Source organism: Salmo salar, chromosome ssa21, assembly GCF_905237065.1.
Source record: "Salmo salar chromosome ssa21, Ssal_v3.1, whole genome shotgun sequence".
NCBI lineage: Eukaryota > Metazoa > Chordata > Actinopteri > Salmoniformes > Salmonidae > Salmo > Salmo salar.
The window spans coordinates 42,455,931-42,476,074 of NC_059462.1; the positions used below are offsets into that span (position 1 = coordinate 42,455,931).

General features: G+C 43.9%; 1 protein-coding gene and 1 pseudogene across 1 annotated transcript in view; one reads left to right on the forward strand and one right to left on the reverse strand.

Moving 5' to 3' along the window:
* Nucleotides 1-20,144, reverse strand: part of LOC106582313 (raftlin-2) — a 49,886-nt gene that overhangs the window by 12,248 nt on the left and 17,494 nt on the right. Inside the window, exons 2-3 of the mRNA XM_045704811.1 lie at nt 11,376-11,556; nt 2,893-3,191 (exon numbers count right to left, since the gene is read on the reverse strand). Of these exons, the coding sequence (XP_045560767.1) occupies nt 2,893-3,191; nt 11,376-11,556 (480 nt within the window). The remainder of the gene's footprint in view (nt 1-2,892; nt 3,192-11,375; nt 11,557-20,144) is intronic.
* On the forward strand, nt 16,385-17,390 carry LOC123729573 (cyclin-dependent kinase 20-like; annotated as a pseudogene).

The window sequence follows — 20,144 nt, forward strand, 5'->3', positions numbered from 1 at the left end:
GTCTAATGGGCCATCATCGTTCCATGGCTCTTGTTCGGTCAGATCTCCCTCCAGAAGACTCAAAACACTTTGTAAAGGCTGGTGACATCTAGTGGAAGCAATAGGAAGTGCCAAAATATTCCTCAGCCCCTGTGTTTTTCAATGGCATAGGTTTAAAGGTAATACAACACATCAGGTATCCACTTCCTGTCAGAATCTGTCTCAGGGTTTTGCCTGCCAAATGAGTTCTGTTATACTCACAGACACCATTCAAACAGTTTTAGAAACTTTAGGGTGTTTTCTATCCATATATAATAAGTATATGCATATTCTAGTTACTGGGTAGGATTAGTAACCAGATTAAATCGGGTACATTTTTTTATCCAGCGGTGCAAATACTGCCCCCTAGCCCTAACAGGTTAACAAGAAATTTGTGGAGTGGTTGAAAAACGAGTTTTAATGACTCCAACCTAAGTGTATGTAAACTTCCGACTTCAACTGTGTCAACGAATTGGCGAGGGCACATTAGAAAAGTCTGCAGCACTCTACTGGAATCTGAAGCCAAATGTCTACTGTTTGATGATGAACTGGTGCTTCAGTCCCCGAACCAAGGAGGGCCTACAGCAGCACCTAGATGTTCTGCACAGATTCTGTCAGACCTGGGCCCTGACAGTAAATCTCAGTAAAATAAAAATAATGGTGTTCCAAAAAAGGTCCAGTTGCCAGGACCACAAATACAAATTCCATCTAGACACCGTTGCCCTAGAGCACACAAAAAAATTATACATACCTCAGCGCCACAGGTAACTTAGGATCTGGCTAAAAATACTTGAATCAGTTATAGAATCCATTGCTCTTTATGGTTGTGAGGTCTGGGGTCCGCTCACCAACCATGAATTCACAAAATGAGACAAACACCAAATTGAGACTCTGCATGCAGAATTCTGCAAAATATCCTCCGTGTACAACGTGAACACCAAATAATGCATGAAGAGCAGAATTAGGCCGATACCCGCTAATTATCAAAATCCAGAAAAGAGCAGTTTATAATTCTATAATGACCTAAAAGGAAGCGATTCCAAAACCTTCCATAACAAAGCCATCACCTACAGATAAATTAACTTGGTGAAGCGCCCATTAGCAAGCTGGTCCTAGGGCTCTGTAAACAAACATAAACAGACCCCACAGAGCCCCAGGACAGCAACACAATTAGACCCAACCAAATCATGAGAGAAAAAAAAGAAGAATTCTTTCCAATGTGTCAAGGAATTAATAAAAAAAACTGAGCAAACTAGAATGCTATTTGGTCCTAAACAGAGAGTACACAGTGGTAGAATACCTGACCACCGTGACTGACACAAAATTAAGGAAATCTTTGACTATGTTCAGACTCAGTGAGCATAGCCTTGCTATTGAGAAAGGCTGTCGTAGGCAGACCTGGCTCTCAAGAGAAGACAGGCTATGTGCACACTGCCCACAAAATGAGGTGGAAACTGAGCTGCACTTCCTAACCTCCTGCCAAATGTATGACCATATTAGAGACAAATCTTTCCCTCAGATTACACAGACCCACAAAGAATTTGAAAACAAATTCAATTTTGATAAACTCCCATATATATATACACATATACACATATTGGGTGAAATACCACAGTGTGCCATCACAGCAGCAAGATTTGTGGCCTGTTACCACAAGAAAAGGTCAACCAAGGTCAACCAGTGAAGAACAAACACCACTGTAAATACAACCTATATTTATGTTTATTTATTCTATTTGCACCTCATTACAACACTGTATAATGATATGACATTTGAAATGTCTTTACTCATTTGGAATGTTTGTGAGTGTAATGTTTATTGTAGATTTTGTATTGTTTATTTCACTTTTGTTTATTATCTATTTCACTTGTTTGGCAATGTAAACATATGTTTCCCATGCCAATAAAGCCCCTGAAATTGAATTGAAAAGTTGAATTTAGAGGGTGCAGGGAGGGAGGGGTGGAAAGAGAGAGAGAGAGAGAGAGGGAGGGGTGGAAAGAGAGAGAGAGGAGGGGTGGAAAGAGAGAGAGAGAGGGAGGGGTGGAAAGAGAGAGAGAGAGAGGGGTGGAAAGAGAGAGAGAGAGAGGGGTGGAAAGAGAGAGAGGGGTGGAAAGAGAGAGAGAGAGAGAGAGGGGTGGAAAGAGAGAGAGAGGGGGGGTGGAAAGAGAGAGAGAGAGGGAGGGGAGGAAAGAGAGAGAGAGAGGGAGGGGAGGAAAGAGAGAGAGGGAGGGGAAGAGAGAGAGGGAGGGGAAGAGAGAGAGGGAGGGGAAGAGAGAGAGGGAGGGGAAGAGAGAGAGTAGAGAGACAAAAGAGTCAGATCAATCTGCCAGTTCAAGCCATCACGGAGGAGAACAAGAAGGCTAGATAAAACACAGTCAATGAGGTTATGGGAACTATAACGTGAACTCAACTCGCTCTGCTTAGGACAAGGACATGTCAGTCTGTATGGTTGTCTCTGTGGTGAGGAGTTGTGCCCTGCTTGGTGGGTAAGAGTTGGTGCTGACTGATAGTCCTGGGGCAGGAAAGGCCACACAACACAGAGTTCAACTGAACTACACTGACAGACTGGAGGAGAGGGGGATAAGAGGAGGATGAGTAGAGTGTTGAAGTGTGGCTGTGATGATGGGTTCAGCATGTTGAGGGTGTGTGGAGAGCTGATATAACCCACATGTCAACCTTGTTCAGGAGAGGAGACAGATGAGAGGAGAGAACTAGTCTCGCATTGCCGTCCTTCAAAGTCATGAGAAAGTGGAAGCCTGGGAGCTGAAGCAAGAAGAGAACAGAAAAGAGGAGGAAAGGAAAGACGAGAAGAGGAAAGGAAAGGAGAGAAGACGAGACCCGGGACGAGAAGAGACAAGAAAAACAGAATCTCACCAGGGCTGTAGGTAGGGCTGTGCTCCTCCAGGTCTCTGTCTCCATCACCAGGAGGGGTACATGGAGGAGTGCGTGGGAGGGATCGGCAGCCCCTCCTGGGGCTAGGCATCCTATCGTTACTGCCCCCTCCTCCAGCCGGCTGGAGCACCGAGCCCACAAACCTCACGCCCCCCCGGGCACTACTGTTCACTCTGTCGATCAGTGCTCTAACATTGTCACCCGTCAGAGACTGTCCTGTGATAGGCCACTCCTCCACCCTCAACACCGGAACACTGTGACCCATGGACACCGCCTGCTTGCTAGGAGACAGAGAAGAGAGGAGAGAATGTCAAATAAATTAAAAGAGATATTCAGACAGGTTCAAACTGTGAATCACTAATTATCACAAGCGGAATACAGGTAATTCATTGATCATTCCTGTGTTTTGACTGATAGCTACTCTGAGTCTGTAAAGAGCTGTATGATTACTTTGGTAAATGGTGTCACGCTACGGAGCCCTGTCCAGCTGGAGAGTTCATACTTGTTTGTCAGTGTTTGCACAAAACGCCTACTTTCTAAGCATTACATAAAAAGGACAAACAACCATACTACACATGTAGTGTATATACACTGCAGTATATTTATATTCAAATAAAATACCCTTAAATTTTAATCATATTAATGAAATTTAACAATATTACAGGTATGACAATAACACAGGAGGCACCATGTGTGAGGTTCTGCAAGCCTATTGAGAGAGATGTTGTCAGAGTAAATTTCTACCCAATGGCAACCCCTGCAGCTGAAAGCCCCCAAAACATCCTCTCCAAAAGTGTCCTCTGCCCCCTCCTCCTTAAACAGAATTCTGACCTCCCACTGACACTGCATTAAATATGCAGCTACATCTATCATTCATCTAAACTCAGCAAAAAAATAAACGTCCTCTCACTGTCAACTGCGTTAATTTTCAGCACACTTAACATGTGTAAATATTTGTATGAACATAACATTCAACAACTGAGACAAAAACTGAACAAGTTCCACAGACATGTGACTAACAGAAATTGAATAATGTGTCCCTAAACAAAGGGGGGGTCAAAATCAAAAGTAACAGTCAGTATCTGGTGGGGCCACCAGCTGCATTAAGTACTGCAGTGCATCTCCTCCTCATGGACTGTACCAGATTTGCCTGTTCTTGCTGTGAGATGTTACACCACTCTTCCACCAAGGCACCTGCAAGTTCCCGGACATTTCTGGGGGGAATGGCCCTAGCCCTCACCCTCCGATCTAACAGGTCCCAGACGTGCTCAATGGGATTGAGATCTGGGCTCGTTGCTGGCCATGGCAGAACACTGACATTCCTGTCTTGCAGGAAATCACGCACAGAACGAGCAGTATGGCTGGTGGCATTGTCATGCTGGAGGGTCATGTCAGGATGAGCCTGCAGGAAGGGTACCACATGAGGGAGGAGGATGTCTTCCCTGTAACGCACAGCGTTGAGAATGCCTGCAATGACAACAAGCTCAGTCCAATGATGCTGTCGCACACTGCCCCAGACCATGACGGACCCTCCACCTCCAAATCGATCCCGCTCCAGAGTACAGGTCTCGGTGTAACGCTCATTCCTTCGGCGATAAACGCGAATCGGACCATCACCCCTGGTTAGACAAAACCGCGACTCATCAGTGAAGAGCACTTTTTGGCAGTCCTGTCTGGTCCAGCGACGGTGGGTTTGTGCCCATAGGCGACGTTGTTGCCGGTGATGTCTGGTGAGGACCTGCCTTACAACAGGCCTACAAGCCCTCGGTCCAGCCCTCTCAGCCTATTGTGGACAGTCTGAGCACTGATGGAGGGATTATGCGTTCCTGGTGTAACTCGGGCAGTTGTTGTTGCCATCCTGTACCTGTCCCGCAGGTGTGATGTTCGGATGTACCGATCCTGTGCAGGTGTGTTGTTACCCGTGGTCTGCCACTGCGAGGACGATCAGCTGTCCGTCCTGTAGCGCTGTCTTGGGCGTCTCACAGTACAGACATTGCAATTTATTGCCCTGGCCACATCTGCAGTCCTCATGCCTCCTTGCATGCAGCATGCCTAAGGCACATTCACGCAGATGAGCAGGGACCCTGGGCATCTTTCTTTTGGTGATTTTCAGAGTCAGTAGAAGGCCTCTTTAGTGTCCTATGTTTTCATACATGTGACAATTGCCTACCGTCTGTAAGCTGTTAGTGTCTTAACGGGCGTTCCACAGGTGCATTTTCATTAATTGTTTATGGTTCATTGAACAAGCATGGGAAACAGTGTTTAAACCCTTTACAATGAAGATCTGTGAAGTGGATTTTTACGAATTACTTTTGAAAGACAGGGTCCTGAAAAAGGGACGTTTCTTTTTTTGCTGAGTTTATTTCCCAGGTTGGTTGGGTTAAGGTGGGTGGCATGTTTCAATACTGAGCTCAGATACATTAAGGGTTGTGTGGGGGGTTAAGGCGTCAGCATGCTTCAGTTCAGCTGGCACCTAGCCCAACTCGTCAAGCTAAACCGAACAAGTGTGCTCGCATATTCCCTTAAAAGACCTTCGCTTGAAAAACGAGAAAAAAGCGGCAAAAGTACCGTTTGTCAATTTTGAGACGCCGTAGCCAGTATACACTTCCTCCGAATAGTATGAATTAAATAGGAGATAACTCAAGTAATCTGCCATAAATCTTTGCGCTTTTGCCGAGGAGATCTTAGTTGCGCAATTTGACATCTAACTAAGATGTTTGGTGCAGTATTTCTCAATTAAATTATTTGCATGAAAACGAGTCGTTTATCACTGAATGACAACAGATTCCCTACTGTTGACCAATCACAGACGAAGGGGCATAGATGTTGGCGCCGAACTTAAGCTTTTCTCCTGCATTCTGTCGAGTGTGTGTGTGTCACCTGCATTCTGTCGAGTGGTTTCCTGTTTCCGGTCACAACTTGCAGACTTGTTTACGCTGCTGTGCGTTTTGTTGCCGATCTTACTTTGCTACCTGACGGTTTTTACTTTTTCATTACCGTATATTTTTACTTTTTCCCTCACTCAACTTTTTTCTTTCAACTTTTTCACCCCCGAGGTTTTATCTGGACATGGTTCGTCAGGACTTCAAACAGCCGAAGCTAAGTAACATTAACATGATGCCTTCTAATTGCAGTCGTTGTACTTATAATATACAGGAGAACGATCGCCTTACGGCAAGGATAGCTGTGTTGCAAGCCCAGCTTCAGACGCAATCGTTAGGCAAGGGCAATTTCAGTGTAGGAAAGGATGAAACAGCGTCTGTGCCACCAGTAAGTAGAGATACTAACGTTAGTATAAACCCCCTCGCACGGTCACCGCAGCCGGACATCTTTCTCATGGCTTCTGGAGGGAAACGCTGTAGGAATGCTCAACCGGTGTCGCTTATTCAGCCGACAGAAACTTTCAACCGGTTCTCCCCATTAAGCGAGTCGGAGGCCGAGACTTCTCTGGTCTCTACACCTCCCGTTGTGGGGTCTGAGACGCCGACGGCTCCCACCATTAGCTCTGACAAATTGAAAACCCTAGTCATTGGTGACTCCATTACCCGCAGTATTAGACTTAAAACCAATCATCCAGCGATCATACACTGTTTACCAGGGGGCAGGGCTACCGACGTTAAGGCTAATCTAAAGACGGTGCTGGCTAAGGCTAAAACTGGCGAGTGTAGAGAGTATAGAGATATTGTTATCCACGTCGGCACCAACGATGTTAGGATGAAACAGTCAGAGGTCACCAAGCGCAACATAGCTTCAGCGTGTAAATCAGCTAGAAAGATGTGTCGGCATCGATTAATTGTCTCTGGCCCCCTCCCAGTTAGGGGGAGTGATGAGCTCTACAGCAGAGTCTCACAACTCAATCGCTGGTTGAAAACTGTTTTCTGCCCCTCCCAAAATATAGAATTTGTAGATAATTGGCCCTCTTTCTGGGACTCACCCACAAACAGGACCAAGCCTGGCCTGTTGAGGAGTGACGGACTCCATCCTAGCTGGAGGGGTGCTCTCATCTTATCTACGAACATAGACAGGGCTCTAACTCCTCTAGCTCCACAATGAAATAGGGTGCCGGCCAGGCAGCAGGCTGTTAGCCAGCCTGCCAGCTTAGTGGAGTCTGCCACTAGCACAGTCAGCGTAGTCAGCTCAGCTTTCCCCATTGAGACCGTGTCTGTGCCTCGATCTAGGTTGGGCAAAATTAAAAATGGCGGTGTTCGCTTTAGCTATCTCACTAGCATAAAGACCTCCTCCATTCCTGCCATTATTGAAAGAGATTGTGATACCTCACATCTCAAAATTGGGGTACTTAATGTTAGATCCCTCACTTCCAAGGCAGTTATAGTCAATGAACTAATCACTGATCATAATCTTGATGTGATTGGCCTGACTGAAACATGGCTTAAGCCTGATGAATTTACTGTGTTAAATGAGGCCTCACCCCCTGGTTACACTAGTGACCATACCCCCCGTGCATCCGGCAAAGGCGGAGGTGTTGTTAACATTTACGATAGCAAATTTCAATTTACAAAAAAAAAAACAATGACGTTTTCGTCTTTTGAGCTTCTAGTCATGAAATCTATGCAGCCTACTAACTCACTTTTTATAGCTACTGTTTACAGGCCTCCTGGGCCATATGCAGTGTTCCTCACTGAGTTCCCTGAATTCCTATCGGATCTTGTAGTCATAGCAGATAATATTCAAATTTTTGGTGACTTTAACATTCACATGGAAAAGTCCACAGACCCACTCCAAAAGGCTTTCGGAGCCATCATCGACTCAGTGGGTTTTGTCCAACATGTCTCTGGACCTACTCACTGCCACAGCCATACTCTGGACCTAGTTTTGTCCCATGGAATAAATGTTGTGGATCTTAATGTTTTTCCTCATAATCCTGGACTATCGGACCACCATTTTATTACGTTTGCAATCGCAACAAATAATCTGCTCAGACCCCAACCAAGGAGCATTAAAAGTCGTGCTATAAATTCTCAGACAACCCAAAGATTCCTTGATGCCCTTCCAGACTGCCTCTGCCTACCCAAGGACGTCAGAGGACAAAAATCAGTTAACCACCTAACCGAGGAACTCAATTTAACCTTGCGCAATACCCTAGATGCAGTTGCACCCCTAAAAACTAAAAACATCTGTCATAAGAAACTAGCTCCCTGGTATACAGAAAATACACGAGCTCTGAAGCAAGCTTCCAGAAAATTGGAACGGAAATGCGCCACACCAAACTGGAAGTCTTCCGACTAGCTTGGAAAGACAGTACCGTGCAGTATCGAAGAGCCCTCACTGCTGCTCGATCATCCTATTTTTCCAACTAATTGAGGAAAATAAGAACAATCCGAAATTTCTTTTTGATACTGTCACAAAGCTAACTAAAAAGCAGCCTTCGCAAATGGAGGATGGCTTTCACTTCAGCAGTAATACATTTATGAACTTCTTTGAGGAAAAGATCATGATCATTAGAAAGCAAATTACAGACTCCTCTTTAAATCTGGGTATTCCTCCAAAGCTCCATTGTCCTGAGTCTACACAACTCTGCCAGGACCTAGGATCAAGGGAGATACTAAAGTGTTTTAGTACTATATCTCTTGACACAATGATGAAAATAATCATGGCCTCCAAACCCTCAAGCTGCATACTGGACCCTATTCCAACTAAACTACTGAAAGAGCTGCTTCCTGTGCTTGGCCCTCCTATGTTGAACATAATAAACGGCTCTCTATCCACCGGATGTGTACCAAGCTCACTAAAAGTGGCAGTAATAAAGCCTCTCTTGAAAAAGCCGAATCTTGATCCAGAAATTATAAAAAACTATCGGCCTATATCGAATCTTCCATTCCTCTCAAAATTTTTTGAAAAAGCTGTTGCACAGCAACTCACTGCCTTCCTGAAGACAAACAATGTATACGAAACGCTTCAGTCTGGTTTTAGACCCCATCATAGCACTGAGACTGCACTTGTGAAGGTGGTAAATGACCTTTTAATGACGTCAGACCGAGGCTCTGCATCTGTCCTCGTGCTCCTAGATCTTAGTGCCGCTTTTGATACCATCGATCACCACATTCTTTTGGAGAGATTGGAAACCCAAATTGGTCTACATAGACAAGTTCTGGCCTGGTTTAGATCTTATCTGTCGGAAAGATATCAGTTTGTCTCTGAATGGTTTGTCCTCTGACAAATCAATTGTAAATTTCGGTGTTCCTCAAGGTTCCGTTTTAGGACCACTATTGTTTTCACTATATATTTTACCTCTTGGGGATGTCATTCGAAAACATAATGTTAAATTTCACTGCTATGCGGACGACACACAGCTGTACATTTCAATGAAACATGGTGAAGCCCCAAAATTGCCCTCGCTAGAAGCCTGTGTTTCAGACATAAAGAAGTGGATGGCTGCAAACGTTCTACTTTTAAACTCGGACAAAACAGAGATGCTTGTTCTAGGTCCCAAGAAACAAAGAGATCTTCTGTTGAATCTGACAATTAATCTGGATGGTTGTACAGTCCTCTCAAATAAAACTGTGAAGGACCTCGGCGTTACTCTGGACCCTGATCTCTCTTTTGAAGAACATATCAAGACTGTTTCAAGGACAGCTTTTTTCCATCTACGTAACATTGCAAAAATCAGAAACTTTCTGTCCAAAAATGACGCAGAAAAATTAATCCATGCTTTTGTTACTTCTAGGCTGGACTACTGCAATGCTCTACTTTCCGGCTACCCGGATAAAGCACTAAATAAACTTCAGTTAGTGCCAAATACGGCTGCTAGAATCCTGACTAGAACCAAACAATTTGATCATATTACTCCAGTGCTAGCCTCCCTACACTGGCTTCCTGTTAAGGCAAGGGCTGATTTCAAGGTTTTACTGCTAACCTACAAAGCATTACATGGGCTTGCTCCTACCTATCTTTCCGATTTGGTCCTGCCGTACATACCTACACGTACGCTACGGTCACAAGACGCATGCCTCCTAATTGTCCCTAGAATTTCTAAGCGAACGGCTGGAGGTATGGCTTTCTCCTATAGAGCTCCATTTTTATGGAATGGTCTGCCTACCAATGTGAGAGACGCAGACTCAGTCTCAACCTTTAAGTCTTTACTGAAGACTTATCTCTTCAGTAGGTCCTATGATTAAGTATAGTCTGGCCCAGGAGTGTGAAGGTGAACGGAAAGGCTGGAGCAACGAACCGCCCTTGCTGTCTCTGCCTTGCCGGTTCCCCTCTTTTCACTGGGATTCTCTGCCTCTAACCCTTTTACAGGGGCTGAGTCACTGGCTTACTGGTGTTCTTCCATGCCGTCCATGGGAGGGGTGCGTCACTTGAGTGGGTTGAGTCACTGACGTGGTCTTCCTGTCTGGGTTGGCGCCCCCCTTGGGTTGTGCCATGGCAGAGATCGTTGTGGGCTATACTCGGCCTTGTCTTAGGACGGTAAGTTGGTGGTTGGAGACATCCCTCTAGTGGTGTGGGGGCTGTGCTTTGGCAAAGTGGGTGGGGTTATATCCTGCCTGTTTGGCCCTGTCCGGGGTATCATCGGATGGGGCCACAGTGTCTTCTTATCCCTCCTGTCTCAGCCTCCAGTATTTATGCTGCAGTAGTTTATGTGTCGGGGGCTAGGGTCAGTCTGTTACATCTGGAGTATTTCTCTTGTCTTATCCGGTGTCCTGTGTGAATTTAAATATGCTCTCTCTAATTCTCTCTTTCTCTCTTTCTGTCTTTCTCTCGGAGGACCTGAGCCCTAGGACCATGCCTCAGGACTACCTGGTATGATGACTCCTTGCTGTCCCCAGTCCACCTGGCCGTGCTGCTGCTCCAGTTTCAACTGTTCTGCCTGCGGCTATGGAACCCTGACCTGTTCACCGGACGTGCTTGTTGCACCCTCGACAACTACTATGATTATTATTATTTGACCATGCTGGTCATTTATGAACATTTTAACATCTTGACCATGTTCTGTTATAATATCCACCCTGCACAGCCAGAAGAGGACTGGCCACCCCTCATAGCCTGGTTCCTCTCTAGGTTTCTTCCTAGGTTTTTGGCCTTTCTAGGGAGTTTTTCCTAGGGAGTTTTTCCTAGCCACCGTGCTTCTTTCACATGCTTTGCTTGCTGTTTGGGGTTTTAGGCTGGGTTTCTGTACAGCACTTTGAGATATCAGCTGATGTACGAAGGGCTATATAAATACATTTGATTTGAAAAAAAAATGTGTGCCCCCGAACAGCTGAAAAAACCCTCACCAAAGTCCAAAACGAACAGAAATGTCACAAAATGTTTCCATAATATATGCACCAACTCTTCTGAACTGTTTAGTCTGGGAAGAGGACACCTTTAGGGGTTGTTGTGACGTAGGCCTCAACTCAGATTTCAGGTCAGTTTGTGTTTTACCTCCCTAACAGTTCAAACTGATTCTAGAAATGGGGCAATTTCTACCTGGAAAGGCAGCCCTTGCGTGTGTATGTGTCTGGTACCTGGGTCGTGGGCGGGTGAGAATGGCTCGGTAGAGCAGGCTGAAGGGCAGGGAGTGTGTGCGTCCAACAGAGAGGATGATGGGATGCAGGGTGGTGAGGACATAGCCCTGGATGTAGTAGGGCTGCAGGGCCTGGGGCAGCTCACACAGAGAGGACATATACTGCACCGTGGTGCGACTTCCTGGAGAGGGGAGAGATGAACAGAAAGGATGACAAGTGGCAAGGAGAGGAGTAAAGAAGAAAGAGGACAGAGAAAATGAGGAACAGAGTAGGAAGAGGAAAGAGAAGGAGAAACGGAGGAGGAAAGAGGAACAGAGTGACTCAATAAAATGACAAGCAACAGAAACTAGAGGAATGAGGAGTAGAGGTTTACAGCATGACATCTTCTTCCTCTGTCTGAAGATTAACCCCAGGAGTCCCAGTCCCGAAATGACCTCAACACCAATCAGATCTTCTCCTATGTCCGTCTGTCTGTTTAATAATCTCTTTAGCGGACCTATTGCGTTCCCTAGTCACTCCCAGAGGAGACTAGCCTGGAGACTCTGGACTGTCCAATAAGCATGCAGATGTTAATGGATAGAAGTTGTTTACTGTATCAGACAGACACTTATGCAGAGCGACTGAAATAATGCTGCCAGTAGCTATGTTTCCATCCAATTTGCTAAACATTTTCATGCAAATATTCTCCAATTTGCATAAAACAATATGCGCATTTTCCCACCAGAGATGTATTTCCAGCAAACGGACTTTTTGCAAATAAAAGCCTGTGCGTGACGACATAGTGCACATAAAAATAACTTCTGCCATAAAATTCCCTTGTGCCGAGTGAAAAATACAAGTTAAATGGGTTTCCATAGTATTTTCAAGTCTTCTGATAGTTTCGTCACAAAAACTGTTGCGTTATAAAGCAAATGTGCACATGCGCTCCAGCCAACAGCTCGCAGATACAATGCGGGTAGGCTACCTACATTATGATGTTATTATGGATAACAGCGATATTATTTGTTTTGTCAAACGGCAGCCAAGAAATGAACCTCATGTCACCAGAATAAGACCCTTGTTATTTATTGGAAAGGAGTATCAGGCACATTCATTACCCTGTGAAGTTCATCATAACTGATTTCATCTGTAGCCTAATAAACTGCATGCTGTCCTGAGTCACAGTGCGAGGACCACACAACATACCATCTCGTGACTCCAAGTGTACTTCCATAAGATGGTTATATAAATATTTGCGTATAAAGGCATTTCCACCGCCATTTCTTAATTTTACACCATGTCTTACAAACAAATTGTCTGTCGGCATTTAGAAATTTGTACCAGCATTTCACGTTTCTATCAGCCAGGTCTATCAGCCAGGTCTATCAGCCAGGTCGGGACTTTTTTAGTCAGGTAATTAATCCACTTGAAATGGTTGGGTGGAAATGTGGTTAGTCTCACACTTCAACTTTTCTCAGCTTATGGTTCCAAAACAAGACACATTCCCAGCTCTTCCTCTTGCAATACTGATTAGACAGAGAGACATCTGTTTCTCCAGTGCTTTCCCTTCCACCGCTAACCCAAACAACTCTAACCCAGGGCAAGCCCCACCACCATGGAACCACCACACACTGTGCTATATATACACTGTATCTTACCAGCTCCTGCTCCAGCTGTGGTAGTCTGTTCAATGTGGTGGTGCTTCACTTACATTTGAAGTCAGAAGTTTACATACACTTAGATTGGAGTTATTAAAACTTGTTTTTCAACCACTCCACAAATGTCTTGTTAACAAACTATAGTTTTGGCAAGTCGGTTAGGACATCTACTTTGTGCATGACACAAGTAATTTTTCCAACAATAGTTTGCAGACTGATTATTTCACTTAATCACAATTCCAGTGGGTCAGAAGTTTACATACACTAAGTTGACTGTGCCTTTAAACAGCTTGGAAAATTCCAGAAAATTATGTCATGGCTTTAGAAGCTCCTGATAGGCTAATTGACCTCATTTGAGTCAATTGGAGATGTACCCGTGGATGTATTTCAAGGCCTACCTTCAAACTCAGTGCCTCTTTGCTTGACATCATGGGAAAATCAAAAGAAATCAGCTAAGACCTCAGAAAAAAATTGCGTACTTGTACGCAAGTATAAATACCATGGGACCACGCTGGGAATGTGATGAAAGAAATAAAAGCTGAAATAAATCACTATTATTCTGACATTTCACATTCTTAAAATAAAGTGGTGATCCTAACTGACCTAAAACAGGGAATTTTTACTAGGATTAAATGTCAGGAATTGTGAAAAACTGAGTTTAAAATGTACTTGGCTAAGGTGTATGTAAACTTCCGACTTCAACTATACATAGTTTTTTGAACAGCCATGTGTTGCTGATAAGTTAAGGCTGGCATTGGCGCTTTGTTTTGATTGGTTTGCAGTGTTGTGGGGGAGTTGCATCGAGTTTGGTGTCTCTTGCATTGATACTTTAGTGTTGGTTGTTTGTGCTGCTGGATTGTTGTTTATGTGGTTGTTGTTTAGAAGTTGGTTCTTGTCTGTGTTGAGGGGGCGTTGTGTTGGTAATATGTGAGGTGTAATCTAGTGGAGTCTCTGGAGAGCTATAGCACCACCATCACTATACTTCCTGTGTCCACAAAGAGGGGCTGGCGCTGTGCCACACACACACACACACACACACACACACACACACACACACACACACACACACACACACACACACACACACACACACACACACACGCAAGTAAACAATCACAGTCAAGCATGCACGCAAGCGCACAAAAACACAACACCAAATCAGACGGCCCATTCTTGGACATAAAAACACGCTCAACACATTCCAACAGACTGAACAAACACACAAAATTCACACACAAAACACGCTCACTCAAAACGCACACTAACACACTCCCACACAAACACCTCAGACTGAGATAAGAGCTTGTTACTGACATTTCTCCATGTGAATTTTGCAGGGCCTGGCTGAATTTGGCCACCATTAAAACAGAAAGATCCTGGCAAGTCCAGATCACAGTGAAATCTCAAGACGAGTGGGTTGCCAGGAAAGCAGTGAAAGGGAAGCTTTTGACCTGGCAGTGTCTGTCATCTCACTGTGTGTGATGGGTCCCACCTGAGCTCTAGAGCAAGGAGAGTGACACACTTCGACCAATAGCTCCCTAGTGGAGCTCAACGCTGGGCTATTCATCCAGTCTCCAGTGTCTCACACACACACGTATGTCTCTCTGGCCAGGGCGCTTTTGTCGCTCTCCATCTCCCTTCTTAAAGCCCCCTCACCCCCCCTCCCGTCCCCACAGCTCACCCCTGTCAACACACACACTGAGCCCTCTGTTCTCCCCATGTGTGTGAGAGAAAGCATGGAGAGAAGAGGGGGAGGACAGGAGGGGGGAAGAGGGGGTGATTGAGGAAAGAAGGAGACAAGAAAATAGGGTGAAATGAGAGGGGGAAGGAGATGGACAGATACCAAGTGTGGCACAAAAAAAGGGGGTTTACAGAAAGATTTAATGAGCCAGAAAGCTTGTCTGTGAAAGGGAGAGCTTGTGTAAAAGTGAGAAAGAGGGAGAAGAAAGCTGGCAAAAGTAGAAAAGAGAGCGAGAAGAGAAGGAATGAGGATAAACGGACACACCAACTGCCAAGTGTCTTCACTGACATTTTCAACATGTCCCTGATTGAGTCTAATACCAACATGTTTCAAGCAGACCACCAAAGTCCCTGTGCCCAAGAACACTGAGGTAACCTTCCTAAATGACTACAGACCCGTAGCACTCACATCCGTAGCCGTGAAGTGCTTTGAAAGGCTGGTAATGGCTCACATTAACACCATTATCCCAGAAACCCTAGACTCAAAAGGTTCTACAGCTGCTACATCAAGAGCATCCTGACTGGTTACATCACTGCCTGGTACGGAAACTGCTCGGTCTCCGATCGCAAGGCACTAGAGGGTAGTGTGTACGGCCCAGTACATCACTGGGGCTAAGCTGCCTGCCATCCAGGACCTTTACACCAGGCGGTGTCAGAGGAAGGCCCTAAAAATTGTCAAAGACCCCAGCCTCCCCAGTCATAGACTGTTCTTTCTGCTACCGCATGGCAAGCGGTACTGGAGCGCCAAGTCTAGGACCATAAGGCAATACCCACCAACCCCTCTTTTACGCTGCTGCTACTTTCTGTTTATCATCTATGCATAGTCACTTTAACTCCACCTACATGTACATATTACCTCAATTACCTCTACCCCGGTGCCCCCGTACCGGTACCACCTGTATATAGCCTCGCTACTGTTATTTTCACTGTCATTTTACTGTTTTTTTAAATCTTTTTCCCCCCTTTACTTATCTATTGTTTACCTAATACCTATTTTTTTACTTAAAAATTGCACTGAGAAAGTGATGCTCGATTGATTCCAAATATACAGTGCCCTCAGAAAGTATTCACACCCCTTGACTTTTTCCATATTTTAATTTTTTATGTCAATGATCTACACAAAATACTCTTAATGTCAAAGTGTAATATCATGAAAAAAACACTGATATATTACAATACTTATGTAAATGAGATATTTCTGTCTTTCATTTTCAATACATTTGCTAACATTTCTTAAAACATGTTTTCACTTTGTCATTGTGGGGTATTGTGTGTAGATGGGTGAGAATTCAGGCTGTAACAAAATAAAATATGGAATAAGTCAAGGGGTATGAATACTTTCTGAACGCACTGTAGTGCCTTGCAAAAGTATTCATCCCCCTTGGTGTTTTTCCTATTTTGTTGCATGACAACCTGTAATTTAAATTGATTTTTATTTGGATTTCATGCAATGGACATACACAAATGTCCATTACATGAAATGAAAAAAAAGAACTTGTTTAAAAAACTTCAAAACTGAAAAGTGGTGTGTGCATATGTATTCTCTCTCTCTCGCTCTCTGTCCAGCTAGCATTTTGCTAAGGAGAAAACTATTCTCTCTGTACGATAGCTAGTTTACTGTATTACCCGCGTTATTTTACACGAGTTAAACACGATGTATTAGATATAGCAGAAGTTCGTAGATTTTCTTATTTAAGTTTGCATTTGGTTGAAGGAAGCCAGCTTTATCAACAAGAGCGTTTAGCTAGCTAACGTTAACAGTTTTCTGTAATTTACCATGGACCAATATAGTATTTTGGGTAGAATAGGAGAAAGAGCTCATGGTATTGTTTTCAAACCAAACATATCGAGACCGGAGAGACTGTGGCTCTGAAGAAAGTAGCTCTGAGAAGGTTGGAGGATGGGATCCCGAACCAAGCCCTCAGAGAGATCAAAGCTTTACAGGAGATTGAAGACAACCAATACGTGGTGAAGCTAAAGGACGTGTTTCCCCATGGTACAGGGTTCGTCTTGGTGTTTGAGTACATGCTCTCTGACCTCTCTGAGGTCATCAGGAACTCTCAGAGGCCTCTCACTGAGTCACATGTCAAAGGTTACATGATGATGCTACTCAAAGGGGTTGCCTTCTGCCACGAGAACTCCATCATGCACAGAGATCTGAAACCGGCCAACCTGCTCATCAGCTCTACAGGTCATCTGAAGATAGCAGACTTTGGCCTGGCCAGACTTTTCAACAACGATGGAGAGCATCTCTACAGCCATCAGGTGGCCACCAGGTGGTATCGAGCACCAGAACTGCTTTATGGGGCAAGAAAATACGACGAAGGTGTAGATCTCTGGGCAGTGGGATGTATATTTGGGGAACTTCTGAATAACTCCCCTCTGTTCCCTGGAGAGAATGACATAGAACAGCTGTGCTGTGTTCTCCGAGTCCTGGGGACACCCAACCAGCACATTTGGCCGGTGAGACGGCTCTCTGTCCATCTGTCCATCTGTCCATCTGTCTATACACACAATTTGAGGGATATTCTACTGTATATTAGGTAGCATGGGTGGAAAAAGTACTCAATTGTCATACTTGAGTAAAAGTAAAGATACCTTAATAGAAAATGACTCAAGTGAAAGTGAACCGGTAAAATACTACTTGAGTAAAAATCTAAAAGTATTTGGTTTTAAATATACTGAAGTATCAAAAGTAAATGGAATTGCTCAAATATACTTAAGTATTCATAATTTCAAATTCCTTATATTATGCAAACCAGCCAGCACAATGTTTATTTAAAAAAAATATATATGATTTTTTTAAATTTAATGATAGCCAGGGGCACACTCCAACACTCAGACATTAATTTACAAACAAAGCATTTGTGTTTAATGAGTCCACCAGATCAGAGGCAGTAGAGATGACCAGGGATTTTCTCTTTAAGTGGGTGAATAAGACCGTTTACCTCAACTCAGAGCATTCTGCATCAGTCAGTCCAGTCAACTCAGAACATTCTGCATCATTCAGTCCAGTCAACTCAGAACATTCTGCATCAGTCAGTCCAGTCAACTGAGAACATTCTGCATCAGTCAGTCCAGTCAACTGAGAATATTCTGCATCAGTCAGTCTAGTCAACTGAGAACATTCTGCATCAGTCAGTCTAGTCAACTGAGAACATTCTGCATCAGTCAGTCTAGTCAACTGAGAGCATTCTGCATCAGTCAGTCTAGTCAACTCAGAGCATTCTGCATCAGTCAGTCTAGTCAACTCAGAGCATTCTGCATCAGTCAGTCTAGTCAACTCAGAACATTCTGCATCAGTCAGTCCAGTCAACTGAGAACATTCTGCATCAGTCAGTCCAGTCAACTGAGAACATTCTGCATCAGTCAGTCTAGTCAACTGAGAACATTCTGCATCAGTCAGTCCAGTCAACTCAGAACATTCTGCATCAGTCAGTATAGTCAACTCAGAACATTCTGCATCAGTCAGTCTAGTCAACTGAGAACATTCTGCATCAGTCAGTCCAGTCAACTCAGAATATTCTGCATCAGTCAGTCTAGTCAACACAGAACATTCTGCATCAGTCAGTCTAGTCAACTCAGAGCATTCTGCATCAGTCAGTCCAGTCAACTCAGAACATTCTGAATGAAATCAATTATTGAATTTAATTGAAGCAGTTTGTGTGATTCTAGGACTGATTACCTGTGCTGCTTCGCAATAATGGTGGATGAAGTGGGATAAAGCTCTTTGGCTTCTTGTTCATCATCCTGTCTGTCTGTCTGTCTGTCTGTCTGTCTGTCTGTCTGTCTGTCTGTCTGTCTGTCTGTCTCTCAGTCTCTTTTTCAATTCAATTTAAGGGTCTTTATTGGCATGAGAAACATATGTTTACATTGCCAAAGCTAGGGAAATTGATAATAAACAATAAAAAATGTACAGTAAATATTATACTCACAAAAGTTCCAAAAGAATAAAGACATTTCAAATATCATATTATGTGCAAATAGTTCAAGTACAAAAGGGAAAATAAATAAACATAAATATAGGTTGTATTTACAATGGTGTTTGTTCTTCACTGGTTGCCCTTTTCTTGTGGCAACAGGACACAAATCTTGCAGCTGTGATGGCACACTGTGGTTTTTCACCCAATAGATATGGGAGTTTATCAAAATTGGATTAGTTTTTTAGTTCTCTGAGGGAAATATATGTCTCCTGTGTGGCTCAGTTGGTAGAGCATGGTGTTTGCAACGCCAGGGTTGTGGGTTCGATTCCCATGGGGGACCAGTACGGAAAGAAATGTATGAAATGTATGCATTCACTACTGTAAGTCGCTCTGGATAAGAGCGTCTGCTAAATGACTAAAATGTAATGTAAATGTAATATTCACCTCCTTTGCTTTGAAGCCCATAAATAAGATCTGGTGCAACCAATTACCTTCAGAAGTCACATAATTAGTTAAATAAAGTCCACCTGTGTGCAATCTAAGTGCCACATGATCTCATATATATATATATATATACACATATACATATATATACATACATATTACACCACCAAGCAAGCGGCACCACGAAGACCAAGGAGATCTCCAAACAGGTCAGGGAGAAAGTTGTGGAGAAGTACAGATCAGGGTTGAGTTATAAAAAAATATCTGAAATTTTGAACATCCCACAGAGCACCATTAAATCCATTATTAAAAACATTGAAAGAATATGGCACCACAACAAACCTGCCAAGAGAGGGCCGCCCACCAAAACTCACAGACCAGGCAAGGAGGGCATTAATCAGAGGCAACAAAGAGACCAAAGATAACCCTGAAGGAGCTGCAAAGCTCCACAGAGGAGATTGGAGTATCTGTCCATAGGACCAGTTTAAGCCGTACACTCCACAGAGCTTGGCTTTACAAAAGAGTGGCCAGAAAAAAGCCATTACTTAAAGAAAAAAAAAATAAGCAAACTCACTTAGTGTTTGCCAAAAGCCATGTGGGAGACTCCCCAAACATATGGAAGAAAGTACTCTGGTCAGATGAGACTAAAATGTAGCTTTTTGGCCATCAAGGAAAACGCCATGTCTGGCGCAAACACAACATCTCGCATCACCCTGAGAACACCATCCCCACAGTGAAGCATGGTGATGGCAGCATCCTGCTGTGGATGTTTTCCCATCGGCAGGGACTGGGAAACTGGTCAGAATTGAAGGAATGATGGATGACGCTAAATACAAGGAAATTTTTGAGGGAAACCTGTTTCAGTCTTACAGAGATTTGAGACTGGGACGGAGGTTCACCTTCCAGCAGGACAATGACCCTAAGTATATTGCTAAAGCAACACTCGTGGTTTAAGGGGAAACATTTAAACGTCTTGGAATGGCCTAGTCAAAGCACAGACCTCAATCCAATTGAGAATCTGTGGT